Source organism: Patagioenas fasciata, chromosome 24 (genome assembly GCF_037038585.1).
Source record: "Patagioenas fasciata isolate bPatFas1 chromosome 24, bPatFas1.hap1, whole genome shotgun sequence".
In the NCBI taxonomy this organism is placed as follows: domain Eukaryota; kingdom Metazoa; phylum Chordata; class Aves; order Columbiformes; family Columbidae; genus Patagioenas; species Patagioenas fasciata.
This window is the reverse complement of record NC_092543.1, coordinates 5,866,199-5,890,557: the sequence shown is the minus strand read 5'-3', so window position 1 is coordinate 5,890,557 and position 24,359 is coordinate 5,866,199. Positions and strand designations below refer to the sequence as shown.

Sequence of the window (24,359 nt, the reverse complement as noted above, 5' to 3'; positions counted from 1 at the left end):
ACATCAGCTTTCTCTTGCCATGCCACCGGATTTGTCCAGGAGTGGAGATCAGTCCCTCCTGCTGCTCTTGTGGTTTATTAAATGGGTTCAATCACCACACGCAAGAAAGAAAAAAGGGCCAAAAACCCCCCCAAAAAACCCAAAACTTGAGGTTTTGGGCAGTGAGTTGCCAAACCAACCAGAGCCTCTCCTCCAACAGCTGCATCACTTCATCATCTTGGTGGTCCAGCTCTTTTCAAGCTTATGTGTGCACGGTTCAAGCCTCTCGGTTTAAAACCCGGTTTTAAAACATGGTTGGCACTCAGGTGGATGCTTCCAGAGGAGATTTAGAAGTCTCAGCTGTGTTTCTAAGCACTCGCCTCCTGCAGCCTGTGAGATTTGCTCCCATAGATTTTCCCAGCAAGAACACAGGTGGCAGGAAAAGCACATCTCTAAATTTTCCCCCAGCTGTCTCCCGGCCAGACGATCCCCTTAAGCAAAGCACAGGGACCTGAAGCCGTGTAAAAGCAACAAGGTGAATCCCCTTCGCACAGGAGCCTGACAGATGAGTGCAAAAGGCTGGATTTAACTCCAGTGGAACACAACGCGGCACCGGAGGGGGAAATGCAACCCCTTTTTGCAACCCATTGCACAGAACCAGTTGATCTCCCATCTACCAAGATATTTCCTTTATGCTTTCCAAATAGAGATACTTAATTTATACATAATACAGTAAAATGAGACATACGAAGCAACACGCTCAGGGTCACCCAAGGAATTAATTGCAGAGTAAGAAGCAAACCTAAATCCAACCACAAAGCATGCTCAGCCCCAAAGCCGCTAGTTATAAGATCTATCATTTATCAACATCTATCAAATCAGGCAGACTACAATAAACTCATGCTTGTGGAGCATCTTTTTAAATGGCAGGGGAGGAAACGCAGTATCCGAGTTCCTAAGAGCATCTCATAGCGAAAAATACCCACGTAATAAAACAAACTCTTTTAAAAAGCGCCTCATCCAGTATTTATCTACCACTCGACAGTCTCCCTAAATCTAAGCACAACATGGTAGTAATGGGGATCTTAGACACATAATTTAAAATGTTACTGAAATTTCTTACATGCAGAAGATCAGCTGCTGAGATCAAAGGCTGACGCATCCAATGACTCTGTCTGCGACAAAAGAGAGAGATTTCTAACAGTGAATTACAGTGTTAAACAAATTGAGCTCGCCTCCCCTAAGAATGCTTCCCTTCATACTTAAGAGCACAAAGTTTGTTCTATGTAGGGTACTTGCAGGAAAAAAATGACGTGCTGTCTGCAGAGCGACTCATTGGGGAAACACCACTGTGCTGAGAGACAAGGAGGAGAAACACACCGAGAAAAAACACAGCCACCAGAACAGAAATTAGGGAGACACTAAAATTTCAATGATCATATCCAGGTACAAGAGAAAAACCAAATAAGCTGCCTTTGCCCAGCCTCTATAAAAGCGTCACCCGCCCAGAAGCAAATATCCGCCCTTACATTTAAAGGCAGATCACCGCATCCCTCACAGAACATAGGTAAAAACAGTCAAGAAAATAAAGTGCAGGAGGCGACTACAGCATTTGGATGCTGGTTGAAGTGCCCCATCTTCAGAGATGCTGCAACCCAACCACTCAGGAGAACATGACAACATTAACCAATTTTACTAGTGATGGACACGGAGAGGAGGTTCCCAGCCCTTCCACAAAGAGCACAGGGCAAACCCTCGCTGGCTGGAGACTCCCAGCCTCCAGCTGTTTGTAAATAGATAAAAATAACCTCTCCCGGCACACAGAGTGAGGAGGGATGTGCAGGAGCATCCTCTACAGCACAGTTGCCTTCCCTGGTTCACTAATGACTTGCTTTACCTGAATTCTGATGCTCCGCTCCCTTCCAGATGGTGTTCCTCTTGGCACTTTCTTGCTAAGTCTGTTTAAACAAGAGAAGCCGTGTTTTTTGTTGCAGGCTGCACGTAGTTTGGGAATAGCCTGGTTTTCTTCCCCCCTCCCAGCTCCAAGTGTTTCATTTGTTTGGTGTTTCTGAACCATGGACATATTTGCATTAACAACACAATGATTTCTTTGCTGGGGTTTTTTTCCCCCACCGGTTTCCTGCCCTGAATATCAAATACACACACGCATCTCACGCTTGCCACCTATGTGGATGCTTCAATTCTTCCTATCAATGGGAGCAGGGCAGGCTTGGTTTCGTTTGTTTTCTTTACAGCATCACAAAGCAATTCAGAGGTGTTCTCTGCAGGCAAAAAATACCTTCAAAGCGTGATAGCAAACCAGCAAAACAGAGCTGTCTTGTCTTTTTAAGGAGAGTCCAATGAAAATAGGGGAGAGCAGGGGGAATCCTGCACCTGGGCAAACAGCAGCAGGTGACAGATGGAGACAGACTCAGCCAAGAAGGTAAAAATGAAGGTAAAAAAGCTTAAAAATGCTCACAGGGTTGATTTTTCCGCCTTCACCTGGTATTGTTGGAAGCTGAGCTTTACTCACAGGGTTGTGGGAGGACAACTGGGGAGAAAAGGCTCCCAAAAAACCCTCCTGGCTCGCCAAAGGGTGGAGAAGGAAAAGACAAGATCTGCTCTGCTGGTCTCAGACCCAAACATCCCCAAAGTTGAGGCAAGGCAGGGTCACAGGCTGCCCTGCGAAACCAAGACGATGCTCAGGTCCTCCCCATCCCCACCGCTGTTTTACGCTTTGTTTGCTACTGGAAATTGTTCCGGTTTTCCCTCCGTGTCTCAGTGTCCCTCATCCCCATGTCTCTGTCACTTCGCGTCCCCCGGCCCATCCATCCCCCTCCTATAGCTGTATCTTTCTCTTCAGGTTAGCGTCGCTAATGTCAGAATCATTCCATCTGACAAAGTCTCCGCTTGTCCGCATCTCCCTTGTCTCCTTGAATCTCTGTCAAGGCCTTTTCCACATGTCTAAGCATTTTAATGACATATGGTGCTGGGACTTGGGGGAGCGAGCATCACTCAGATGGGAGGAGGATAAAAAGCAATACGGTTAGCAACTGGCCAAAATGCTTGGGGAAGGTCTTGGAAGACGACAGGAGAGGAGGCATCTGGAAAGGATACTCTTGGGTAAAGTTGGTCCAGCGCACTATTTGGCTCTTCCAACTGCCCCACAGTAGCCCAGAGGAAATTGCACCTTTCAAGGGTTTCTCTCCCCGCCTCCCCAACACCACAGACTTAAGACCGACTTTTCTCAAAGCACAGTCTTAGCAGATCCCAAAGCTTCCAGACAGCTAAGAAGCCCCAGAAGTCCTTTTAAGATGTGGTATTGAGCAGAATCCTAGTGGATTTCTCCCTAAGTAATTGCATCTTGGCTGCTTATAATCCTCCTAGGTTTTAATTCTGCTCTACCTGCTATAAACTGGCGAGAGACATGGCAGGACACTAGGATACAGCTGCTGTGCTCCGTACCAGCAAATAAAGTCATCTTGTCTTAAAGGTGGTTCGGTAGGAAAGACACCAGGGCATCAAAAGACAAAATAAAATGGACCAAATGATTCTAACAGACTCCCCGACTGCCTGCTCCAAGGCAGAGGTGACAGTAGCACCAGGTTTTTAAGATCCTTGCCTCTTTAGGAGCTCTAATCCTACTGCAAGCCAGCTGAACTCCAGCTCTTAAGTGTTTTGGCAAATCCCATCCTTTGGCAGATTAATTAGCAAGCCAGCAGAAATCCTTCATCTTGGGTAGAAGGACCAAGAACCTGCACGCGTGGCTGCACCGTCCTCACGACTTCTGCTGACCAACAACTGCATGGGAAGCAAAACACAGAGGGGATGGATTACGCTTTTTCAGTTTCATTCAGTGACACTACAGCATCTTTTGTTTATTCTCTATCCCTGCCATATTCTTGGGGTTTTGGGAAGTTTCACGAGACTTTCCATCCACTACACAAAACCTCAAATGAAACCAGCACACAGGAATTTACCCCAGTTCCTAAATTAAAGGCAAAACCCCAAAGTGATAAACAAGATTCTCTTGCTGCCCAGGTTCTTAGTTCTTTGTGACACAGTTACATTAAAAGCAAATAAGTCAATAAGAACCGCCAGACAAAACCCTCATTTGTCAGGTGCCAAGAGGGAAATATGAGGGTACGCTCCAGGAATTTATCAAGGAAATCTGTTGAGATGTGCAGCTTGTTTTGAGCAAGATGCTGAAGACAAAGCAGCTTCCCACTTGAACCTGTACACAGACCAATGAATTATGAAGGAGAAATAACCGCTCCCTTTAACACCCAGCATTGCCTGGCATCCGATTTACCATATCTGCCAAGGCTGGGAAGCTAAAGGATCATGGCCAATGCTTTCTGTCCTCCACATCTCCAGCAGTCGGGCTGCAAATGGTTGTATCCTCCTGTGTTATAAAGCCCCAGAGCTTCCCAAATATTCGTCTAATACAGCTATCTGCCTGCCTTCCTCTGGGAGGGAGGAGGGAATATTTTCAGAGTGGCAAGCAAAGTTTGTTTGAACTAGGCTTAAATCAACAGCAACAAGAGCAGCACTAAGCCAACCTCAAGCACTTGTGAAAACACTCTGCTTTAAATAGCGACTCTTCAAGCCTTAACGTCATGTAAAGCTCAAGAAGATTTTACGGGCCACTGAGAGCATGGAAAACCTTGGCATCCCATTTGCAACCCGAACAGCTTCGCACTAACAGGACTAAAGCAGCTTTGAAGTGTGGGTGCAATGCCCTAGGAGCAGGGCTTGAGTTGGCAGCATTTCCAACAAGGAGCCCCACAACAGCTTCAATTCATGCACCTTTCCAGGAAACCAAGCTGAAATATCACCCCCACACCACCTTGAACTGGTCCTTTAGCTGGAACAGAAGCTTGCAGGTTTCCAGCTATAAGGCAACTCCTAAACTGGGTGTAGAGGTGCCCCTTAAAGTGAATAATTTCTCAGCAGCCCACCTGGATGCTGTTCATATCTGTCAGGGTCAAGATGTTGCACTATGCTGGTCCAGGCAGGCGCTTTGCACGCTCAAAATTCATTAAAGTCAAATACTCCTAAGACTTTTACACATGAAAAAGCAGACGAACATGAGACAGAGTGGTTCAACGCAGTACAGGCAGAGGGTGTTTTTTTTTAATGAAGGTATATTTACTCAGCAGAGCTGAAGGGCTGCTTCTTCACAGCAGGTCAGGGGCTGCTATGCAAATAATAATAAATACTTTGCACTTTTCAAGCATGCTTTACCCAAGAGCAGCTCTGCAGGCATGAACCGCACTAAGCTGCACAAGGAACGAGGAAGAAAACAGGAACAAACGCTTCGCCCAAGACGGAAACACAGAAGCCTCTTGGGTGGAAAGCAGAGACATTTGATAGCACCAACAGCTTTCCCGACTCCCCCGTGAAAACACTCTGCCATCCCTAACCTCACATTTGTGTGGTTGGCAGCTTTCTAGAAACAGCAGCTCGATATCGATTCGGAAAACAGAGTCATCTGTGGTTCATTACTCCCAACAGATTTCATACAGGATCCTGCCTGATGCCTCAGCTGCTTCTAAGCCAGCTAAGCCTGAAAGATCTGGTGCCGGTATAAAACAGTAAAGCTCCTTATGAAATATCTCGTATAGGACAAAAGCCACCGCAGGGACAAGTTCATCCAGCCTAGAGAGATTCCAGCATTATTAACCAGCATTCCGGGAGGTCTCCTTGGGCTGGAAAGCAAGGTGTTGGGGAGCTAAGGGACAGGATGGCCAGAGCCACCAGTCTATTCAATAGCTCTAAAACAAATCAGATTCAGCTGAGAAACAGCCCAGGCACTATAGGAGCCCTTGACCCATGATACAACAAAATTCAGCAACACAAAAGGACTGTTCCCCTCAGCTAAAGCACTTTTGGTCTCCTCCTCTCCACAGGGAGAGGTTGGTTTTGAGATACAGACACCAAAACCAATCCTAGAGCTGACTATGGAAGTGGCAACCTGCAGATACAACCCACAGGGACCTGAGATTCACATCTCAAACAGCAGCAGAGCCCTGAGCTCCTCCTGAAGCCAGCACCACTGTGTTTCTAATATACCAACTCATTTTGAAATCAATACCAAGATTTATCGATCCAGGAAGGAAACACTGAGTGACAGGAGAGCCTTGTTGATGGCAATCCCAATAGGTAATAACTTTTAACGGAGATGGGGGAAAAATTCCCACCTGAATTTTGTTCTGGGGTAAAACTCTGAAGCACAAGACTTCTGGCTCTTAGGGCAATATTCACGCTGACCATCTCAGATGCCAAAGCCTGGGACAGCACGTCACCACTGAGTGAAAAGAGAAACCCTATTAGCTGTTAGCACTCATCTGTCTGGCAGACAGGCTGCTAATACAGACTACCGTGAAAATCACCGCGAGAAATTCAACCTGCGCAGTCAAGGCCACACTCAGGCGTGTAACTCAGTGATGGCAGGAGTTCAAGCACTTAAAGCGTCTTTCGAAACCACAGTAGAAATCATGCTGTCCCATCCCTCTTGGAAATGGACTCCACTGAATATCGAGGCTCTGAAAAGACTGAAAAAAAATCAACACCAAAACACAAACCAGCTCTACTTGAATGGTTGCAGAAAAATCTCGTCGGCTGTATAAAAATACAAAAAGCGTTTTAAGTTACCAAAAGGATATTGGGATAGGGGGCTGAGGAGAACACATTTCTGAAGTTGAGAAGCCAATGCCTTCACTCCAATACTTGGGAAGCAGCAAAATCCCACCCTTATCCACATTCACTACTACAGGGAGGCAGCAAAGGTTTCCTGGGTGCTGCAGACCCACACAAAGTACCCAAGCCTGGTGGGACCAAACTTCAGAATTACCATCCTGTAGCTCTGAGGAGCGAGAAACAGCTTCTGCATTTCATGGTGCAACAGGTCCAACTTGTGTTGACATGTTTTTAGGATAAGCTTTGCTGTCGAAACCCACAAGACAGCTTTAGAAGGACGAACAGCTTTTTGTGGCTGTTTTGAAAAGGTGTGGGCAGCCCAATATCTCACACAGGTAACCCCAAGGCACTGAAAAGCTGTAGACTGAGGTGGGGAGAGAGGGCTGGAGAGCAGGAGCTTTCCTCGATGCGATGACTGGCGTGTGGGCTAAAGGCTGCCAGCACCCGGGGACGCAACTGGCACAATATGACAGCCCTGCAGGAGGATAATTGGGCTGACAGTGCTGCGCAGACGAGCCGAAGTGTTTACCGGCTTTAATATTTAATTGTGCAAAACGGAGAGAAAGAAGCTGGGAGGAACGAGAGCTGCAGAAGACAGGGATGCACGTGTGTGCCGGGTGCTCCAGTGCCTCCGTGCCAAGGCGAGCACCTAAACGAGCCAAAGCACCAGCCTCAAGAGCACTGTTTTGGATGTGCCCCATCATGTTGGCTTCTGCCAGGCTCCCTTCTGCTCTCCTCCCTGGTACAAGACAAGTCCCAGCATGGAAACACTCAAGCACAAATCACCTGAGAAGGGCTCCCTTCCCCTCTGTAGGACCCCAAAAACCCAGCTTGTAAAGAAGGTGGAATGCTGCTCATTTGCAAGATGGTTCTTCTCATTCACTCCTTTGTTAAAAGGGCTGGATGGAAGGATACAAACAAGCAGGTCCCCTCTATCCTAAAAATCCCTGTAGCTGACCCACTGGCCTTGTTGACTCCACTCAAAGTCATTGACCTGATTCCCAACCAAGGGCTTTCTACCACTATTTGTCTTTGCAAGAGCACAATCACTGTCAGACACGCTCAAACCTTTCTATTCCTTTTCCAAAAGGATACCAAATCGGCTCCAAATAAGTCACTGAAAAGCCCCACATCCCACCAAGGGAAAAGCCTGAACTATTGTGCGACTAAAGCCACCGTTTGTATTTTATCTCTGCATATAGCCAACCTCGGCAAGGAAATTAAAAGGAAGGCTGGCTCCATAAATATTGCAGTGTGAACAACACAGAGGACTTTGCTGGATTATCACCGCTAAAAGGAACTGCAAAGCATCCAACTACACAAATGAAAGATGTTAATAGAGCGGTCCCAGCGGAGAGGAAAGCTGTATATTACACGGAGCTGCTTTCACATCCTGCAAAATGTGCAGATTTAAATAACGCTCCCCTTTCTGCACAGAATAAATCTCAGCATTTCCCACAAAGAAGTGCAGTGCATGTCTACTCCAGTGGGCACAGATGGCTTACGGGAGAGATGGTGACGGATTGAAGACCTGACATTTGTGTCCCTCACTTGATGCAATGGTACCAAATAGCTCTGCTAGACAAGGCCAGGCTGTGGCGTGCCTTCATATGTAATCTTCCTACCTGCGGTACTCTTTAAATACAAAAAAATGAAAGAGTTAAGACAGATTTTTCTCCAGAACCTTTTAATTAAGCCATTAGTCTCTTTCCTCTTAACCCACACAATGAAAGGAATGAGCGGCCTGTCTTTGCAGGAGCAAATGACTTCCCTAGAGTAATGAAGACGCATTATCATACAGAAAAAATCATTAGTTGCTACGTCCAGGACAATGCGATTGCTCAATTACTCCATCGGAACAGATAGCACCCTTCTTGGTGCCCCAAGCGCAAACCTGAAAGGCGATACATCCAAACAGACGTACCTAGAGAAACACCCATTGTTCAGAAGATGACCTGGACCAGTAGGGACATCCCACCTGAATTCTTTTTCAAGCCTTTGCTCACTTCACCTTTAAGGCATTTAATATGTTTTTGATGTAACCATTGATGGAACATGATCAACACCATCAAGGAGACCTCTCAACAAGAAAAGATCACTGTCAGCTTGGGTTTGGTTCCCCCTCTCCCCCCAGGAGCTCTAGGATAGCTGCAAAATACTATTTTCACCCACAATTTATGTGATCGGGATGATCCGACTCATAATTTCCCCTCTTCATCACCCCCGGGATGATTAAGAGTAAGATTTAGTCACCTAACTACAGTCCCATTATTCCCTCAAATCCATAACTTCAGTTCTTCTCTCACCTACCCAGATTCCCATTAGAAAAATGACTCACTAGCTCTTCCCCCTGTGCCTTTGGCACAATATTTCCAACATGCAGATGTGGGTCAAGTGACGCTATTCATGAACTCCCATCAAACCCATTCAGCTGTTCGGACTGAAACGGGGGAGTGGGTGTCAAAAGTGAAAGTGGTTTATTTAGACATTTTCCCTCTACATGAAACATTCGCTTCCCACACTCCCCCTCAAGACATCCCCGAAGTTAATTTACTATTAAAAAAAGGGATTTTTAAGTCTGAATAAAGAACATATCATATCAGATGAAATGTTTTATTTGACCTGAAACAAATATTTTCAGTCTTGTTTTCAGTTAAGCCAATATAGCATTTCTTCAGCATTCAGTTCAGACAAGGAAGGGGGGAAAAATAATTGAGAGCTCTATACACAGCCCATTCTCTAACAGCTGCTGAAAGGACTGGAGCTTATGTTAATACTAAAATACTGCTTTAGCAATTTATGAACATTATCTGGAAAGCTAAGACACGAATTAGCAGAGACGAAGCAAGTTACCCAAGATAATGCATTCTGACATTAATACCTTCCTATTGTTTGACTAACTTTAAATAGATATAGGTTTATACTGAAAAAAACAACAGGAAAGCTTGATGGTTTGTAGAGATTTGGGATGACTTCCAGAACCATTTCCAGCCCTTGGTGGGGAAGTGGCACATCTGGACCCACCGCATTCAGCTGTCCCAGAGCGATGCTCCTTAGAACTTCCTACAAATCACCCTAAAGGACACCTTATAGGTTTTTTAATACCCATATCCTAGTGAAATTGTGCAAAAACCTGGCTTCTGGCCTCTATTACTGCATGCCTCAAGTCCTTGCATGAAGAGTGGGATACTCAAGTACTTTGAACAAAAGGCTGGTGACCTCCAAGACAACCTGGTGCTACCACCAAGGGTTTTGTACATGCAATATGTGCTGAGTTTCGTGGCAAACACCACCTTGCAGCTACCTAAAGTTCATTCCCCACCACAGCAGCGGTGCAGCCAGCGGGTATCACGGCACAGTCTCAGAGATGGTGCCGCATACGGCGGTTGCTTTAGTTAAATGCAAACCAGCAATCTCTGCCTTCACGTATGACAATTGCCATGCGATTTCTGTCTCATTAAGCTCTGAAATGTAAAACAAATGGGATTTATGCGGCTGCTGTTTGGCGTGCGCTTGCACAGCGTCAAATCTTGCCTTCGACGGCTCTTTGGTCTTGTCACTGTCTTAAAATAAATTGTTTGGCTTCTGAGGCAACACAACAGCTGATGGTTTCCCACCCCAAGCTGAAATACAGCATGGGGGAGAGGAAGACATGGAGTAGCTCTAGCAAGAAAACCAATTTTCCCCCCCAGGCTGTAATACAAACCAGCACAGATCTCTGCTGCAGACTTCTGCGCCTCAGTTTCCCTCACCTGCCACTGTCAGATTCACTAAGCTTATTCAATTCCCAGTGCAACATATTTATATATAAGTAGTTACATTGTACATGGAATAACAAGCTCTGAAACGCACTTATTCCTAAGGGATGAGATTCCATCAATCATTCACTGAGGTACCAACAATACTCCCAGTACAGCGCATTGTAAACTCATTATTTAGGGTAAGTTTAACACGTGCCACTCTCATACAGGCTGACCAATGCTCACAACATGAAGATTCATGACCACAGGTCTCCAGAGTCACAACTCTGATCCTTCTCTTCCCATTCCAAAGACCAACCACTCACTGATGCTCCACAGACTGGCAGGACCAGTAAAGCCGCTCCTAAACCCAGAGCAACTGCAGCAACACAATCGGCCACCGAGCATCCCAGAGCAAAACAACGGGATTCACCTGGGATTATTACCTGTGAAAGTGTCAGAGAGCACCAGCTTCCACTTCCAAAGGCAGCCTAGCATTAAAACTGAGTTTTACTTAAAGCAACTCTGTTTTGGGGGCTCAACTTTGGTCATCTTAAAAGGCATGACATTTAAAGTATCAGGCAAAACCCTGGTATTAAAGGTGTCTTTGAACATCCCAAATTAGGTGTCCAGATGCAGAAGCATTTCCAAGCTCCAGCAGCTGTTGGATGTTCCAGCCTGGCATGACCACCCAAGGATGCTCAAGGAGCCAAAAGGAGGACAAGGACTGAACTCCAGCTCCCCATGACCCACCACACTGTCCCTGCCACAAGGCCACCTTCTCATCCCACAAAATATTGTCATCTGGGGCACAAAACATCTTGCAAGCAGCAGAGCAAGCACAAGGAATTATAATTCTGGCAGTACAAAGTGACACAGGAGGAGATGCATTTATGGAGAGCCTGCAAAACCGGGGAGAAACACGACAACAAAAATGAGGTTTCTATGGGAAGCACAAAGCTGGACATTGTTCAGCAAAGCCCCGCTCCGCAAGCCGAGGCAGAGAACCTGCTACAAAAGCAAGAGATCCCACTGATGCCATTGTCGAGCTTGTAGAGCGGAGATTTCTCTGGAAGAAAAGCAGACCCTGTGACAATTATTTATCGCTACGCAAACACCTCCCCGTCTTCTCTTTTGTTGGTGCAACACAGACCACATGTGTCTCCAAACCAGGGAAAGAAAAGCTACCAGTAGTATCAAGGAAGGCCGAGATTAATCTGGTTTCACATAGATATAAAAAAAGCACTCAAGCAATCAGTTTTAAAATTAATATTAAAGTTGTAAGTCACCTTTGACTATATTAAAATACAAACCGGAGCATACAATAAGCCCCATCGGCACTCAGAACAGCTCCCTTATCAACCTCCAACATCCCCCGTAAAATAATAACTGGAATCCAGACTGCTCCGAGAGAAACTCGCCCTCCCAGGGCAGCGCGATGTGACCCAAATTCCTGCTGCCATTTCCAAAGCCCCAGCTTGGCCGTGGTTCAGCAATGAACTCAGCTGCAGCAGAAGTCATCTGGGGAGGGAGAGCTGGCACAGGCAGGCTGAGCACTAAGCTCTAAGCCAGGTCTATGTGCTGTAGATTTGGGGCAGGGGATGAGAACGCAAATGGACACAGAGCCACAATTCAATGAAACACCTGGGGTTCGGTGCCTTTTTCTTCCTCCCCAGCAATAGTGTGGCATTTTGGGAACCATTTTTTTGCCTTCTGGCCCTTGGCTTCTCCCTTCTGACACTTTGCTTGGTATTTCCAAGCTTTCTGACCTTGAAAAAGGCTGGAAGGCTCCCTTCAAGGAGGACCACGGCAGCACCGGTGGAAGATGTCCTCAGCAGAGCAGGATTGACAGGCATCACAGCCAAAGCCCATATGCAGTATCCCAAGGTTGGTTGAAAAAGCTGCAGAAGTAACAGCCCGGTGATGAAGGTTCTGATGAGGAGCATGGGCAGCAGGTACCTGCACTCACTCTGAGCACTGCTGCAAAGTCATGGAGAGAACGGGGGCACAATCCCATTATTCTGCCAATATTCAGCATCAAACAGCTCATATCAGCTCTAACCAGCTCCAACACCGTAACATTTCCCCCTTCATCATGTAGCAGGTCCACACCCAGACCCAGTTAGCATCTCTGGTGAGTTAAGGTGGGCTGAAATTATCCTTCCATCTCCATAATTGCCTCCATGAGGGTTCGGAAGGATGGGGCCAAGAGCTGCTGGAGCAGAGACCATCAGCTTCAACCACACAGGGGACAAGTGAGTCTCAGGGAAGAGCATCACCAGAGCTGCACAAGTGGCTTTCCAGCAGCCTGATGACTGCTTGAGAGGGCTCCAAATAAATAAATAAAACCACCACCTCATCAGCATGCAAATCTATTCAAGCCCCTGTTTTCAATTTGAATTCTATGCATACGATCAAGAGTGTAAAAAAATGCAAATTCCATCAACGCACCCATAGGAAGAAACAAGCAGGAACTCTGCACAAAGGGATTAGGGGCCAGGCTGCTTCCCTCCAAAGATTACAGTGCTCTGGGGGGGATGCTTTTGTCAGGGAGCATCCTTTAATGGCCACCGGTCACGCAGCACCGATCTTTGCCTATAAACTGCTTTAAAAAGCACTGTGACTCTGGCTGCTGCTTGTTGCAGGCAGGTTGCAGGGGACAGGAGAAAGAGATGAAGAGAACGTCAATGCACCCCATTTCAGCAAAGCAAAGCTCTGAGCTCGGCTCTAACATGAGCCTCAGGCACTTTCTCCAGCTTACTGTCCCACAGCATGGGAGGTCCTGCTCCCAGTTGGATGCAGAGCAGACAGGAGGCTGCACACATTCATTTCTCCCTCCTACGTGCGCAAAATCCTCAACCCGCCATTTATCGTATTACATTTTCATTTTAAAAGTAAATATCTGTTTTCAATTAGTAGTTACAGTGAGGGGCATGCATCACTGAGAACACTTATTTCTCTTCCTTTTCATTATTAGATTAGAAGTCACTCAAGTTTAACTACATTTAACAGCAGCAGAGACATAACTGTTCTGCAGACGCTAATCCGCTTCCCACCTCCACCCCAAAACAGCCCCAATCTGGTTAATCTATCAATTCCCTGCACGTCCAGGCCACTAAAATTCCCATTGCTTTACCTTCCCGACACAAAGTCTGACCCCTTTGCAATTTAACCTACATAGCAAGGATGCTCGCATGGGCTTCCCCAAGGTTACATTAAGTGGATAAAAACCAGAGCAGAGATTTGCCCAAACCTTACAAACAAAACCAAAAGGATGTAGGATCAACCATCTCTGGTTCTCCACCTACTCATCATTCCCATTGGATGACAGGGAATCATGGCACCTCACTAGCCAACATTTTCCCCAATTCTCCCAAATATTCCCCAGCCTCCTCATCTCCATCCCAACCAGGAAAGCCCTTCATCCCAGAGACATCATCCCTCAGCACACCCAGGCACTGCCTGCTCAGCCCTCTGCTAGCGCACTCGTAAGCATAATAGTGCTATTATACTTTGCTCATTATGCCTCGTTTTTATTACACGGGCTCATTAAGAAACCTCTGTAATTTAACAGCATCCCTCAGCCTCCACATGGGGGCTCCAGCTGCGTTTCTCGTCAATCACTATTAAAAACACGGGACAAAAATTACTATTATACCCATTACTGCCCATCAATCTCTCCAATTGCCTCTTAGGTCCTGCTCAATGCACCAGGGCCAGATGAACATCATTGGCACCTTTATAATCTTCCCATATTTTCCAATAACTATGAGCCAATTTTAAGGGTGCTCTCAGAGAAGAGCAAGGAATGCACACGCTGGCACACAACATCATCATGGTGTACAGGAGAATGGGCAAGAAAACGACACAAGCAGACCAAAAGAACAACCACGTGTTAGAAAATAACGCAATCGCATTGAACCAACCCCAAGACACTTTGCGGACATACAAATCAGGTTAACATAGTCCTAGAATGAAATATATTGTGACAAATCACCAGGTCAAAGTCAAGAAGAGATCTGCACCCCATTTCCGAACCCCAGAGAAGGATGAGCAGCAATCAACACTCGGATAGTTTCTAAACCAGCTTCCCAGCACCCCTTCATCCAGAGGACTGCAGTACTCACCATCCTTTGTGCATAGAAAAACCCTTCCTGAACTCTACGTTAAAACTGCAAATATCAAAACACAGTATTTTGGCAAGTCCAGTTCAACATTTCCAATCCATAATTCTCAGGTGCTTCCTGCTCCACAACAAGTCTCAGAACTTCAATTTTTCTCCTTGATTTTGAGCAAAATGCTTCCCCTAGGACAGCAACTCTGGTACCCTTGGAAAGCCAAACCACAGACAGAAACTACCTGCTGCAGACAAAAGCAAATCATCATGCTAGATGAGAAGTTCTCCATAACCACCACTGTAAAGAAATTGTTAATGGACATCACCCATCTGGCAACTGCATATGGTCCTTTCCTTTTTTCTTGATAAGTCTCACTCTTCCCCCCTCCATTCCTACTCAACCCCAGGAAAAACCTGCTTTACCTGGTTAGCACTGGTTCGCTGCCATTGCAAAAAGGTTTAAAAAAAAGGCAAATTTTGGGAGGTGACGGGTGGTACACAAGAAGTACATTGCACAGATATGCTGAGCAACATAGTTAGTACCACCCTGATGCAGCCAGCACCTCCCAGAGAAGGAGAGGAAGGTGAGAGGTGTCAACTCTTTCAAAGAAAATGGGATTTTCGGAGGAGTTTGGCATCTCAAGCGTGGCAATGAGTGCCCTAGCAGTTGCCTTTCTAGCCAGCCCATTTGAGAGAAGAGGGCTTTGAAAACTTCAAAGGGCATCGTGTTTGCTAGTTTATCACAAGTGTCTATCTTAAACCAATATTATCATTTTAAGCATGACCAGAGCAAGAGGAATCTTCAAGGAGCTGTTGCTGCCGCAGGAGCTCGACACACACACAAGACGAAAAGAAAAAACACCACGAGAAAAAGCAATCATTAAATCTTCCATAATATCCAGGACATGGTACTGGATCAGGACGACTTCAGGCATGCAGAGATTGAGCTGGACTGCTGAGCTTGTTTAAGCTGCACTTGAGAACTGGGTTTAGGCACATAAAACAGCTGAGGGGCAGCAGGGCTGAAGATGTGTCCCTTGGTTTCTGGTGGGGAAGCTCATGAGCAAGGGAAAAACCAGCAGTACCGTCTCTCAAGTAGAGAAGGAAGACACCTTTCCCGAGGTTACCGGGTAATTTCCATTTTTATAAGTGCAAATAAAGGAAAGCACAAGAAATCTCCCATCTACTAGTCAAGGCTTCAGCTTAAACAGGAGTTAATTTACAGCCAACTCAGAGCTTTGATATCTTAAACCTTTTCAGTCTCTGGACAAGATGAGGAATAAGCATAGACAGTGTCAGACTGTGCGATCGGGAGGACAAAACATTGCAAACAGCTGTGCCTAAATTTAGCATCTGGTGCTTCTGTTTCTTCAGCACTTACAGGGGGGAGCCGGGAGGGGGGCCAAGACGGTGCCCCAGTCACTCCCAGCTTATTAAAGACACAGCCAGAAGGAGAAGAGAGGAGTGGTAAATCAGACTCTGGGGATTAGCTCCTGGGAGAGAGGACAGAAAAAGAAAGATAAATAAAACAAAGGCACCACTGACCAGCTACAGCATCCATCCCTGCTGCTGCATCCACAGGGGGTTCATCACCTCCCGTGTGGCATCAGCAAAAATAAGTTCAGCACCAGGGAGGGGGCAAAAAGCAGTGGGTCAGACACAGCCCCATATTCCCCTCCTACACCCTCACCCTTGCTGTTTTTTGAGCAAGCTGATGGCATCTATGTTCCCCTTGGCGGGGTCATCCCAAGATCTGCCTCGTTGCATGGAGATGTGTCCAACCATACAATGGGGTGACCACTGCTCTTCAGGAGGGGTCCCCCAAGTCTCCTCCCTACCTCATCCCTCCAAGAACCTCTCTGCAGCACAGAGAGGGGAATGGCTTTGGGTGCTGAACCCCAAGTCTCCCCAAGAGGCTGGAGCCCAGCAGGTACCTTGCACCTCTGCAAAAGAGCCCTACACAGATTGCTCGGCTCCATGCGAGCGCTGCTGCTGCCACCGCCAGGCTGAAGTGGAAAAGCGAGAAGAAAAGCTGCATTATTTCTGCGAGGTGACCTGGTTTGAGATTCAAAATACTTGGGTGTTCCTTCCCTGCCCTGCACCCCCTTCCTCTAATCTGAATTATTAAGACACCCCACATGTCTGCAAGCTGTTTCTTCAGCACCGTAAATGCGTAGCCTAACGAGGCGAGAGCCGTGGTTAGGCTGAGCTCTAGAAACGAGTTGCAAAAACCTCCCCAACTGCTCACCAGGGCTGCTAGGACACGACTGGGATGCTCTGCTCAAGTCACCTGGAACAGCAAGGGCCAGTCATTAAAATACACACTCTGCAGGGTAACGAGTCCACACAGGCCAGAAGCAGAGACAGGCATTAGAGGAGCTGATAAGGCTCATCTGCCTGCTAACGACTTTGTCTACAGTTATTTTTGTGCAGCTGGGAACGAGTGGCTACAGTCAACTGCTTGCCAGCTGGGGAGAAAGTAGCAGTTTTGCATGGCTGGAAATGGAAATACATCCAGCTCAGCCCCCCCACCATGCTCCCAGATTTTCTCTCCATGGATCCAGGCAGCATCCAGTGACATCTCAGGGTGACCGGGGAAGATGCAAAGCGAGGGGTGATAAGCCCATTGCAGCCAAGCAACTCCCAGTTTGCACCGGAAAAGACAGAGGTAGGTCCAGCCAAGCACTGGTGGCCTGGGCAGATCTTCAGACTGATGCTCACACTGAGCCAGCAACTGGTTAAATCAAGTTTTTGGCTTTGGATTGCCAGCTAGTGCCAAAAAAAGGCTCTCTCCAGAGCAGCCCTGTTATTCTGGAGGATAGTCCATGCACCCCTTGCTCTTCACACCACTGAAAGGTGCATCTGCACCCTCTGAGCATCCACATCCCCTTAGTATCCACCCAAAGTGTCTCCTTCCATCCTACATTCTCCACAAAGACTCGCAAAATCCCTCCCGTTGTCACCGCTATTATGCAGCTTGGGTTGTCTGAACTTGATGCTGAGCACACAAGTGGGGCTGACATTTATTTAATCCTCATAGTAATGTTGACTGTGTACTTACTGAAACACCTCATGCTTATGGAAGACATTTGTTTCCAAGCAGCTTATGCTAAATTGTAGTGATATGAAGGAAACACTTATCCAATATTGACATTTACTGACTGGCAGCATACAGCTTGAATACTCATTTACGCTTATGGGGAGACGGGGAAAACCTGAGGAGGATTCAGGCCCTTCATTTCTGATCTTTTAATGAGTTAAGCAATATTAAGTTAATGAGTAAATACCTGCCCAAAATGCAAGGTGGGACTCTAAATCCAATGCCTTCCCCCACTCACTCTCTGCTTGGGGGAAAATAAAAGTAATATTGGGCCCACAGCAGAAAGCTTTGATCCTTCATCCAAGAGGAAGTTTGAGAGAGTTCATCGGTGCATATTTTGTCTATAATTACAGAATCACAGAACCAGTCCCCCTAGCCTGCAGCACACAGCCTGCTGGGCTGCTCCTGAAAAAAACATCACTGACTTCTCTCTGTATTTCCCTTCCCACAGAGCCAGCCAAAAGCCTTCAGGTGCTGCAGCATCCAGCCAAAGCCTGGCACAGCCAGGTAGGGCATCCACACCACGGCTTTGCCACATGTCATATTGAAAACGCCAGCAAGGGACCCAAGGACATAAATTCACCGGCACTTAAGAGGCGAATTAGCCACCATCTGACCACACAGACATCAAACCAGCACAGCAATCCCACCGAACATTGGAAACAAAAGACAGCATCTATTATCCTAGTTGAAAGTCTGATGTGCTTCTGTCAACAGCTAATGAGCAGCAGTTATGGCAAAGCCCTCAAAAAAACCCCAATCTTGCTCCACTCTGAGAACCCAAAACGCACCAGACCAAGAGCTCTTGCTGCAAGTGGGGGCGTTGAATGAACATATTAAGAGAAGATCCCGACGTTAGCGTCCAAATTTAACAACACGAGCATTCCACCTCCTACTTAGCATGTGATGATGCTAAAAGAGGCAGGAGGCCCATCGCTGAGAGGTACGCTCAAAGCGCATGTGATTTTTAAGCTGTTTAACGCAACTCAATAAAGTAAGAGCCGCGTAGCAGCCAAGCGACCTCCAGCTCCTCCTGCTCAGCTTTGGAGGCTGCTGCTGCCACCAGGGAAAGGCAAACACTCGAGCACGGCTCTTGCCAGCCAGGCGATGAATAAACAGCCTTGACGGCGCTCAAAAGGCGCATTGAACCAGGACATCTGTCGGGCCGCGGTTTCCAAGACCAGAACGCAGCGTTTGCTCTGTCCTACCACAATGCACCGTTCAGAAAGGGATATTTTCCTCTTCCCTCCTCCAGCGGTTTGGATTATAGATGCTTCTCGAGGCACGGTGGAGCAGAAGAATAGAAACCCAGGAGTCCCGAGCAGCATCAGGATCCTGCTATTCAACCCTTGCCTAGAAACAGCAGCGCAGGCTTTAAACTTCACTTCTTCCCAGCCAAAACGAATACCCCGCACGTCTCCTAGCACCTTTGAAATTAATACTGCGGGTAAGGGATTCACACCCCCTGTGAGAGCTGGGACAACTGCCAGCCCCAAAGGGAGGGCAGACGGCCTTAAGAACAGACTCTCAGATCTGTCAGCCACCTTAAATCTCAGCAAATAAGAGACTTGATTTACCACCAATTTGTTTCACTACCTATTGATTTATAAAATAAGATTGTAAACCATCACTGCTGCCCTGTTGTCTCCCTTTGGCCAGAGGTAGCTCCCTAAGAAGCCAAAGTAAAGACTCGTATTGCTCCTAAAAAGAGGCTGAATCAGGGCCTTCACCAATTGTGGTTATAAATTTGCTGGGTCTTTAAAACAGATAAAAGCAGAAAGAAAGCTGTTTAATCCTACTGGAAGGATCCTGGAAGTCATGTAAAGCCATTTCTCCAGCAGCGTTTTCATGAAGTCTCCTCCACCCTGCACCACACTGAGGAGCTGAAAGCCAGAAGAACCACGCAAATTTGCAAAGCCAATCATTAAATCAGAGGTTTGAAGCCAGCCAGGCTTTCTATTGCGGCCACTTGTAGGAAAACAGTTTATTCAAAGACCTTGATCCTCAGCCAATTCACAACCTAAGGGGCACATCAGCCTCTCCCCTTTATTTAGGGCTACAAAAGGAAGAAGAGCATTGAGCCTTTTTATTCTAACTGTGCAGTCTAACTGCAGAGAGCCCAGGAGCCGTCAGGGATTTGTGTGTGCATTTCTCCTCCATTTGGTGTCTTCCCCTAAAACAATGGGAAAGCAGAGAAATAAGCAACATCTGGCCCAGATGTGTTGTGCACAAACCCTCCAGGAATCTCTGTGTAATCTGGTAGTAGCACCAGGGCAGGTGTTCCTCCTCACTTTCATCCCTCTGGCAAAGTGCACTTGAAGAAACAAACCCACTGCTCCTCCCTCTTGTTCTTCTCAAATAATTCAAACCTCGCAAGAAAAGCCAGTTCGAACCTTACGTGAATATCACTGCAGGAGATACAGACTCAAGATGGAGAGCTCTAAATTGTACTAAATCAGACACGGCAAGAGGCAACGCTGCACTTTTCCCCCAGGATAACACAGACTGGGTGATCCCAGCTCCAGCTTGAGGTTTACTTCGGTTTCCCAGTTGTGAACTCCCGTGGTGCCACCAAACCCACACCTTTCCACCAGCAGCACCTCCCACCCCCACAAAACACCTCTCCAAACCTTTACTGTCTTCTACTCGCTTTTAATTGCGACTTCTGCTGCGAGCACTCTTCCTTGCCTTAATTTTCAAAGCCCGTTAGCACTCACTCCTTTTGCAGCACCACGTGCAATTCGCTGGCTTCCCAAGCAGCAAGCAAAGCCACCAACCCTTGTACACATACCTCACAGCACCTAAAAAACCTTATCTCCCAGTCCTAGCCAGCAGTGGTGGGTGGAATTGGCCCGATTTCTCTTAACCAGCATAATTCTACCCTTTTTCCACCTGGGGCTGATGACAAGGAACTGGGAATTTGAGCCACTGCTGCTAATAACAGACCCCTCTGACAGAAGATTGCAAAGCATTTGCTTCCAGGGAGGAACCAAGTGAACTGTGAAGGAGAAAAACATCGCCTGCAACACCCGGAGAACTTGGTATTCATCACCCTAAGGGAAAGCAAACACGACTTTAGAAACAGAGCCCCAGGCAGGCACAAATCTTCCCCATCCAAGGTAAATTTCACATCCTGCCAAATTCATCTAGGTTGGTACAGGGCAGTAAGAGGAGGTGGCGGTTGTAGCTACATCTGTGGTCCTTCTTCCTACAGCTGAGGCTCTTTCCCCAGTTGCTTCCAGCCTCTCCCAGTTTGGCTGCTGGTGGAGCAGAGGAAGGGTTGTAAACTATTCACTAGTTTAGGCAGCATCAATTTTTTCCCACCAAGAGATCCAAGTCTCTGCATGAGGCAAATCCTGCTGAGACTTGATCTCACCTTCCACCAAAACCATGGTCCTCACAGCATTGGGGGGAAGGTGGGTGGAAGAGCGAGCAAAGCCAGGGGGAAAAATAAACACAAACACAGCCCTGAAGAAGACACAAGACCTGTCGACTTCCAGCAAGAGCAAGCACAGGTTGTTTCAGTCCGCTTGCAAGGGTGAAAGGCAGAGGATGCTCAAGGGAAAGGCAATTTGTTCTTCTGAGATCAACTCAAGAGAAGCACAGGAGTCAGCTGCAAGAAAGAGATGATGCTCCTCCTGGGCTGAGCGATGCCCGTGTACACCCAGGTGTAGCAAAGGAGCAAAAAACCTCCGCTCCTCCTGCAAGCTCAGCTGGGAGCGCCCAGCTTCAGCCTGCACAGTGTGCAAGAAACCAGCAGGATGCCACAAGGAAGCCCATGAAATACAAACCCAAGGGCAGAGGTATACAGAGCCAGTGGTGGAAAATGCCTTTTTCACGAGGCTTTTTAAAAAAAACACACAGACAATATCCAGACCACAATTCCTCCCTTCCCTCCTGCCCTTGGCTCAGGGGAATATAAGTCCTGCCCACCTTATTATGGCAAATCCCTTCAAGGCACTTTTGGTGCTGCAGGCAAGGAAACAACAGCCCTGCCTGCCCCTTGCCCACAGAAAGCAGTCACTGAAACTCCTGACAGGCAGGGTCAAGTGATCTTTAGCTGTTTTTTCAGGTGGGTTTTGGCCCACCAGCTCCCTCCAGAGCAAGGCATGGATGCTCTCTGGGTACACACATCCCAACCCCACAGCCCGCCGGTCCTTAGGAGCATCTTTGCACACGGAAAGCAAACGCCACCGCACCCAGACACATCAGGACAACCAGAGCAGCTGCTCGAGGGGAGGCAAACACAACGTGTGCTGGAAAATAAGCTTCGGTTCTTACATCCCCCCCCAAAGTACCATGTGGTTTAAGGAATCCTTTGCATGAAATCCTGTTAGGGATCCCTCACACAGTTTCACCCCAAGGGGAAAGCTACTATGCTGTCGACAGCCCCATCTTCTCATGTACTATGAGCATCAACTCCATGTAAATGCATTTGGTTCTTTTGATGGGAGAAAGGAGCCAAAAACCCTCTGCAAGACACGATCTCTCTGCCTCGTAACCCAGCATGAATAAGCAAGGTACCAGCTGCACACTCCTGACAGTACAGACAAGAGAAACAAATCAACCGGGGTCAGGATACAGCAGCTTTTAACGCAGGAGCTATTAAAAAAAGTGCATTAGCCCTTATTAAAAATAATGGCTGCAAAAGGGAGGAGGGGGAAAAAAGGGAATCAATTCCCCGCTGGATCTCAGACACAAACTTATTCAGCTTGGTTACAAACTGCCTTTTGACCTGTGGGAAGTCAAGAGGTTCGTGGGAGTGGGGAGAGATGCAAAAGGACAGGATCAGCTTCCAAATTTTGCTGATATATCCCCGGACCCACTGCTGCACCAGCAAGAGTTCAAATTTGTTCAGCCAGAAACCTACACGGAAGGCACAGTGGGTTTCTTTTGTGCAGGAGCAAAGGCAAATGCAAACACAGCTCTCTCCCTGAAGGAATATTAGTACAAGCAGAGAGAGGGGAAAGAGGAAAAAGAAGGGAAGGGAGGGCAGCGTGGGAGCCCAGCGTCGCATCCGAGCCCAGGAAAAGCAGAAGCACAGCTGCCTCTCAATGCAACGTCCCTGCTCGGGGAATAGGGGGAAAACGCAGCGTATGGTGGGGGATGCTCAGCAATAATGTCTGGCTGCGCAAAAAAGCAGCTGCCCATTGAGAAGTACCACTCTCTCCAAAAGTTTTATCCTTCATTTAATCAACAGATGGACTAGCCGCGTGGGTTCGGGAGTGGGGATTGTTTTTCCCTTTCTTTTTGTTTTAAAGCAACCCCAAGCCCTACCCTCACAAAAGCCGGCTTCGGGACCAGGGCAGCGGGACACAGATGGTCTTTGACACCGGCGTCGCGAGGGGACGGGCAGCAGATCCACGAAGCTTGGGTCTGGTTGTAGCTCAGCGTCCTCCACAGGTGACACACAGTCCATGGACCAGGCACACAGCAGCATGACAAACACGGCTTCCCAAAATGCGCCCCCCCCCCCCAATCTTTTGGGGTTTTTTTTGCGTTTGAGGGGGCACACAAGCAAGTAGCAAAGTTACAAGGCAGATTCCCACGCTCCTGCCCCAGCTCCCGCGCTGTCGGGGAGGTGGGATCCGGCTGTGACACCCCCAAAAAAGCCACCACAGGGGTTCCCTGTGCTGGTTGCACTCAAAGCAACTCTTCCACCCTCCTCTCATCCCTCCCTCCCGAAGCAAATCGCTCCCTACCCCAGGTTTACAACCGCAGGCTCCTGGGTGCAGCCAGCGGGTTCTCTCACCAGCCAAAGAGGCTTCATCCCCCCCAACCACCGAAATTCATCCTCCATCGGTACCGGGTGGGAGGGGTAGGTGCTGTTGCTGAGCAAACCCGTGTTTACACACAAACACGGTCTAATTAACGGAGCTGGAGCAGAAAGAACTCATTTGCATGCTAAAGATTTTTCTCAAAAAAATAAAAAAAGGAGAAAGCGAGCTGCCTCGGCAGAGATGCATTAGAAAAACCGTCTGCAATCCTCCCTTTTCCTTCCCCCCCCCCCACCTTCCCCAAAGAGCAAAAATCACACACAACACCCCCCAACTAAGTGCCGGGTCCCTACCGTGGCTGAGGAGGAAGGCGCCGAGGAGGAGGAGGAGCAGGTCTGCCTGGAAAGCGCTCATTCCTCAGGGTGGGCTCCGGGCGCCGGGGGGTCTGGGGCTCCGTTACCGGGGATGCCGGAGGTGGGGGGGGTTCAAGCGGCCGCCGCCCGCCGGCTCCGCTCGCCCGGCTCCATCGCCGCCCCCCCAGCTCCTCCCCCGGCAGCGCTGCCTTGACTGGCGGAGCGAAGCTCGGCGGCGCTGCCTGGCTTTTTGAGGAGGGGGGGGGAGAGAGAGAGAGAGAGAGGAAAAAAGGGGAGGGAAGAAGAAAAGTGATGGTTACAGGGGGAGTAACTTGCGCGCAGCCGGGGATGGCTCAGCCCCGCAAGACGGGACGCGGGGGGTGCGGTTTTTGTAAGGTGGGGGTGTTTGTGCACCCCCCCTTTTTACAAGGTCGGAGAGATTTGTGCACCCCATTTTTTTTGCAAGGTCGGAAGGATTTGTGCACACACCCCACCCCCCATTTTGGCAAGGTGGGGGGCATTTGCACGCGCACACCCACCCACCCGCCCCCTCCAAGCGCTCGCTTGGCCACACGGCGTGGGGTGCAAATTAAGGGGGAAGGGGGCCCGGCTGCTTCTGCATCGCTTCTTTAATTTATCCCCCCCATAATT

At 47.9% G+C, this 24,359-nt stretch overlaps 1 protein-coding gene across 4 annotated transcripts in view; it reads right to left on the bottom strand.

Moving 5' to 3' along the window:
* KIRREL3 (kirre like nephrin family adhesion molecule 3) overlaps positions 1–23,967 on the bottom strand; it is a 218,647-nt gene extending 194,680 nt beyond the window's left edge. For 3 of the 4 annotated variants that reach the window (XM_065855680.2, XM_065855682.2, XM_065855683.2), the window contains exon 1: positions 23,709–23,967. In XM_065855680.2, the coding sequence (XP_065711752.1) occupies positions 23,709–23,769 (61 nt within the window). In that variant the 5' untranslated portion in view covers positions 23,770–23,967. Of the gene's footprint in view, positions 1–1,876; positions 1,938–23,708 lie in introns of all 4 variants that reach the window. The other variant, XM_071798881.1, reaches the window with a different exon arrangement.
* Between the last annotated feature and the right edge of the window lie 392 nt (positions 23,968–24,359).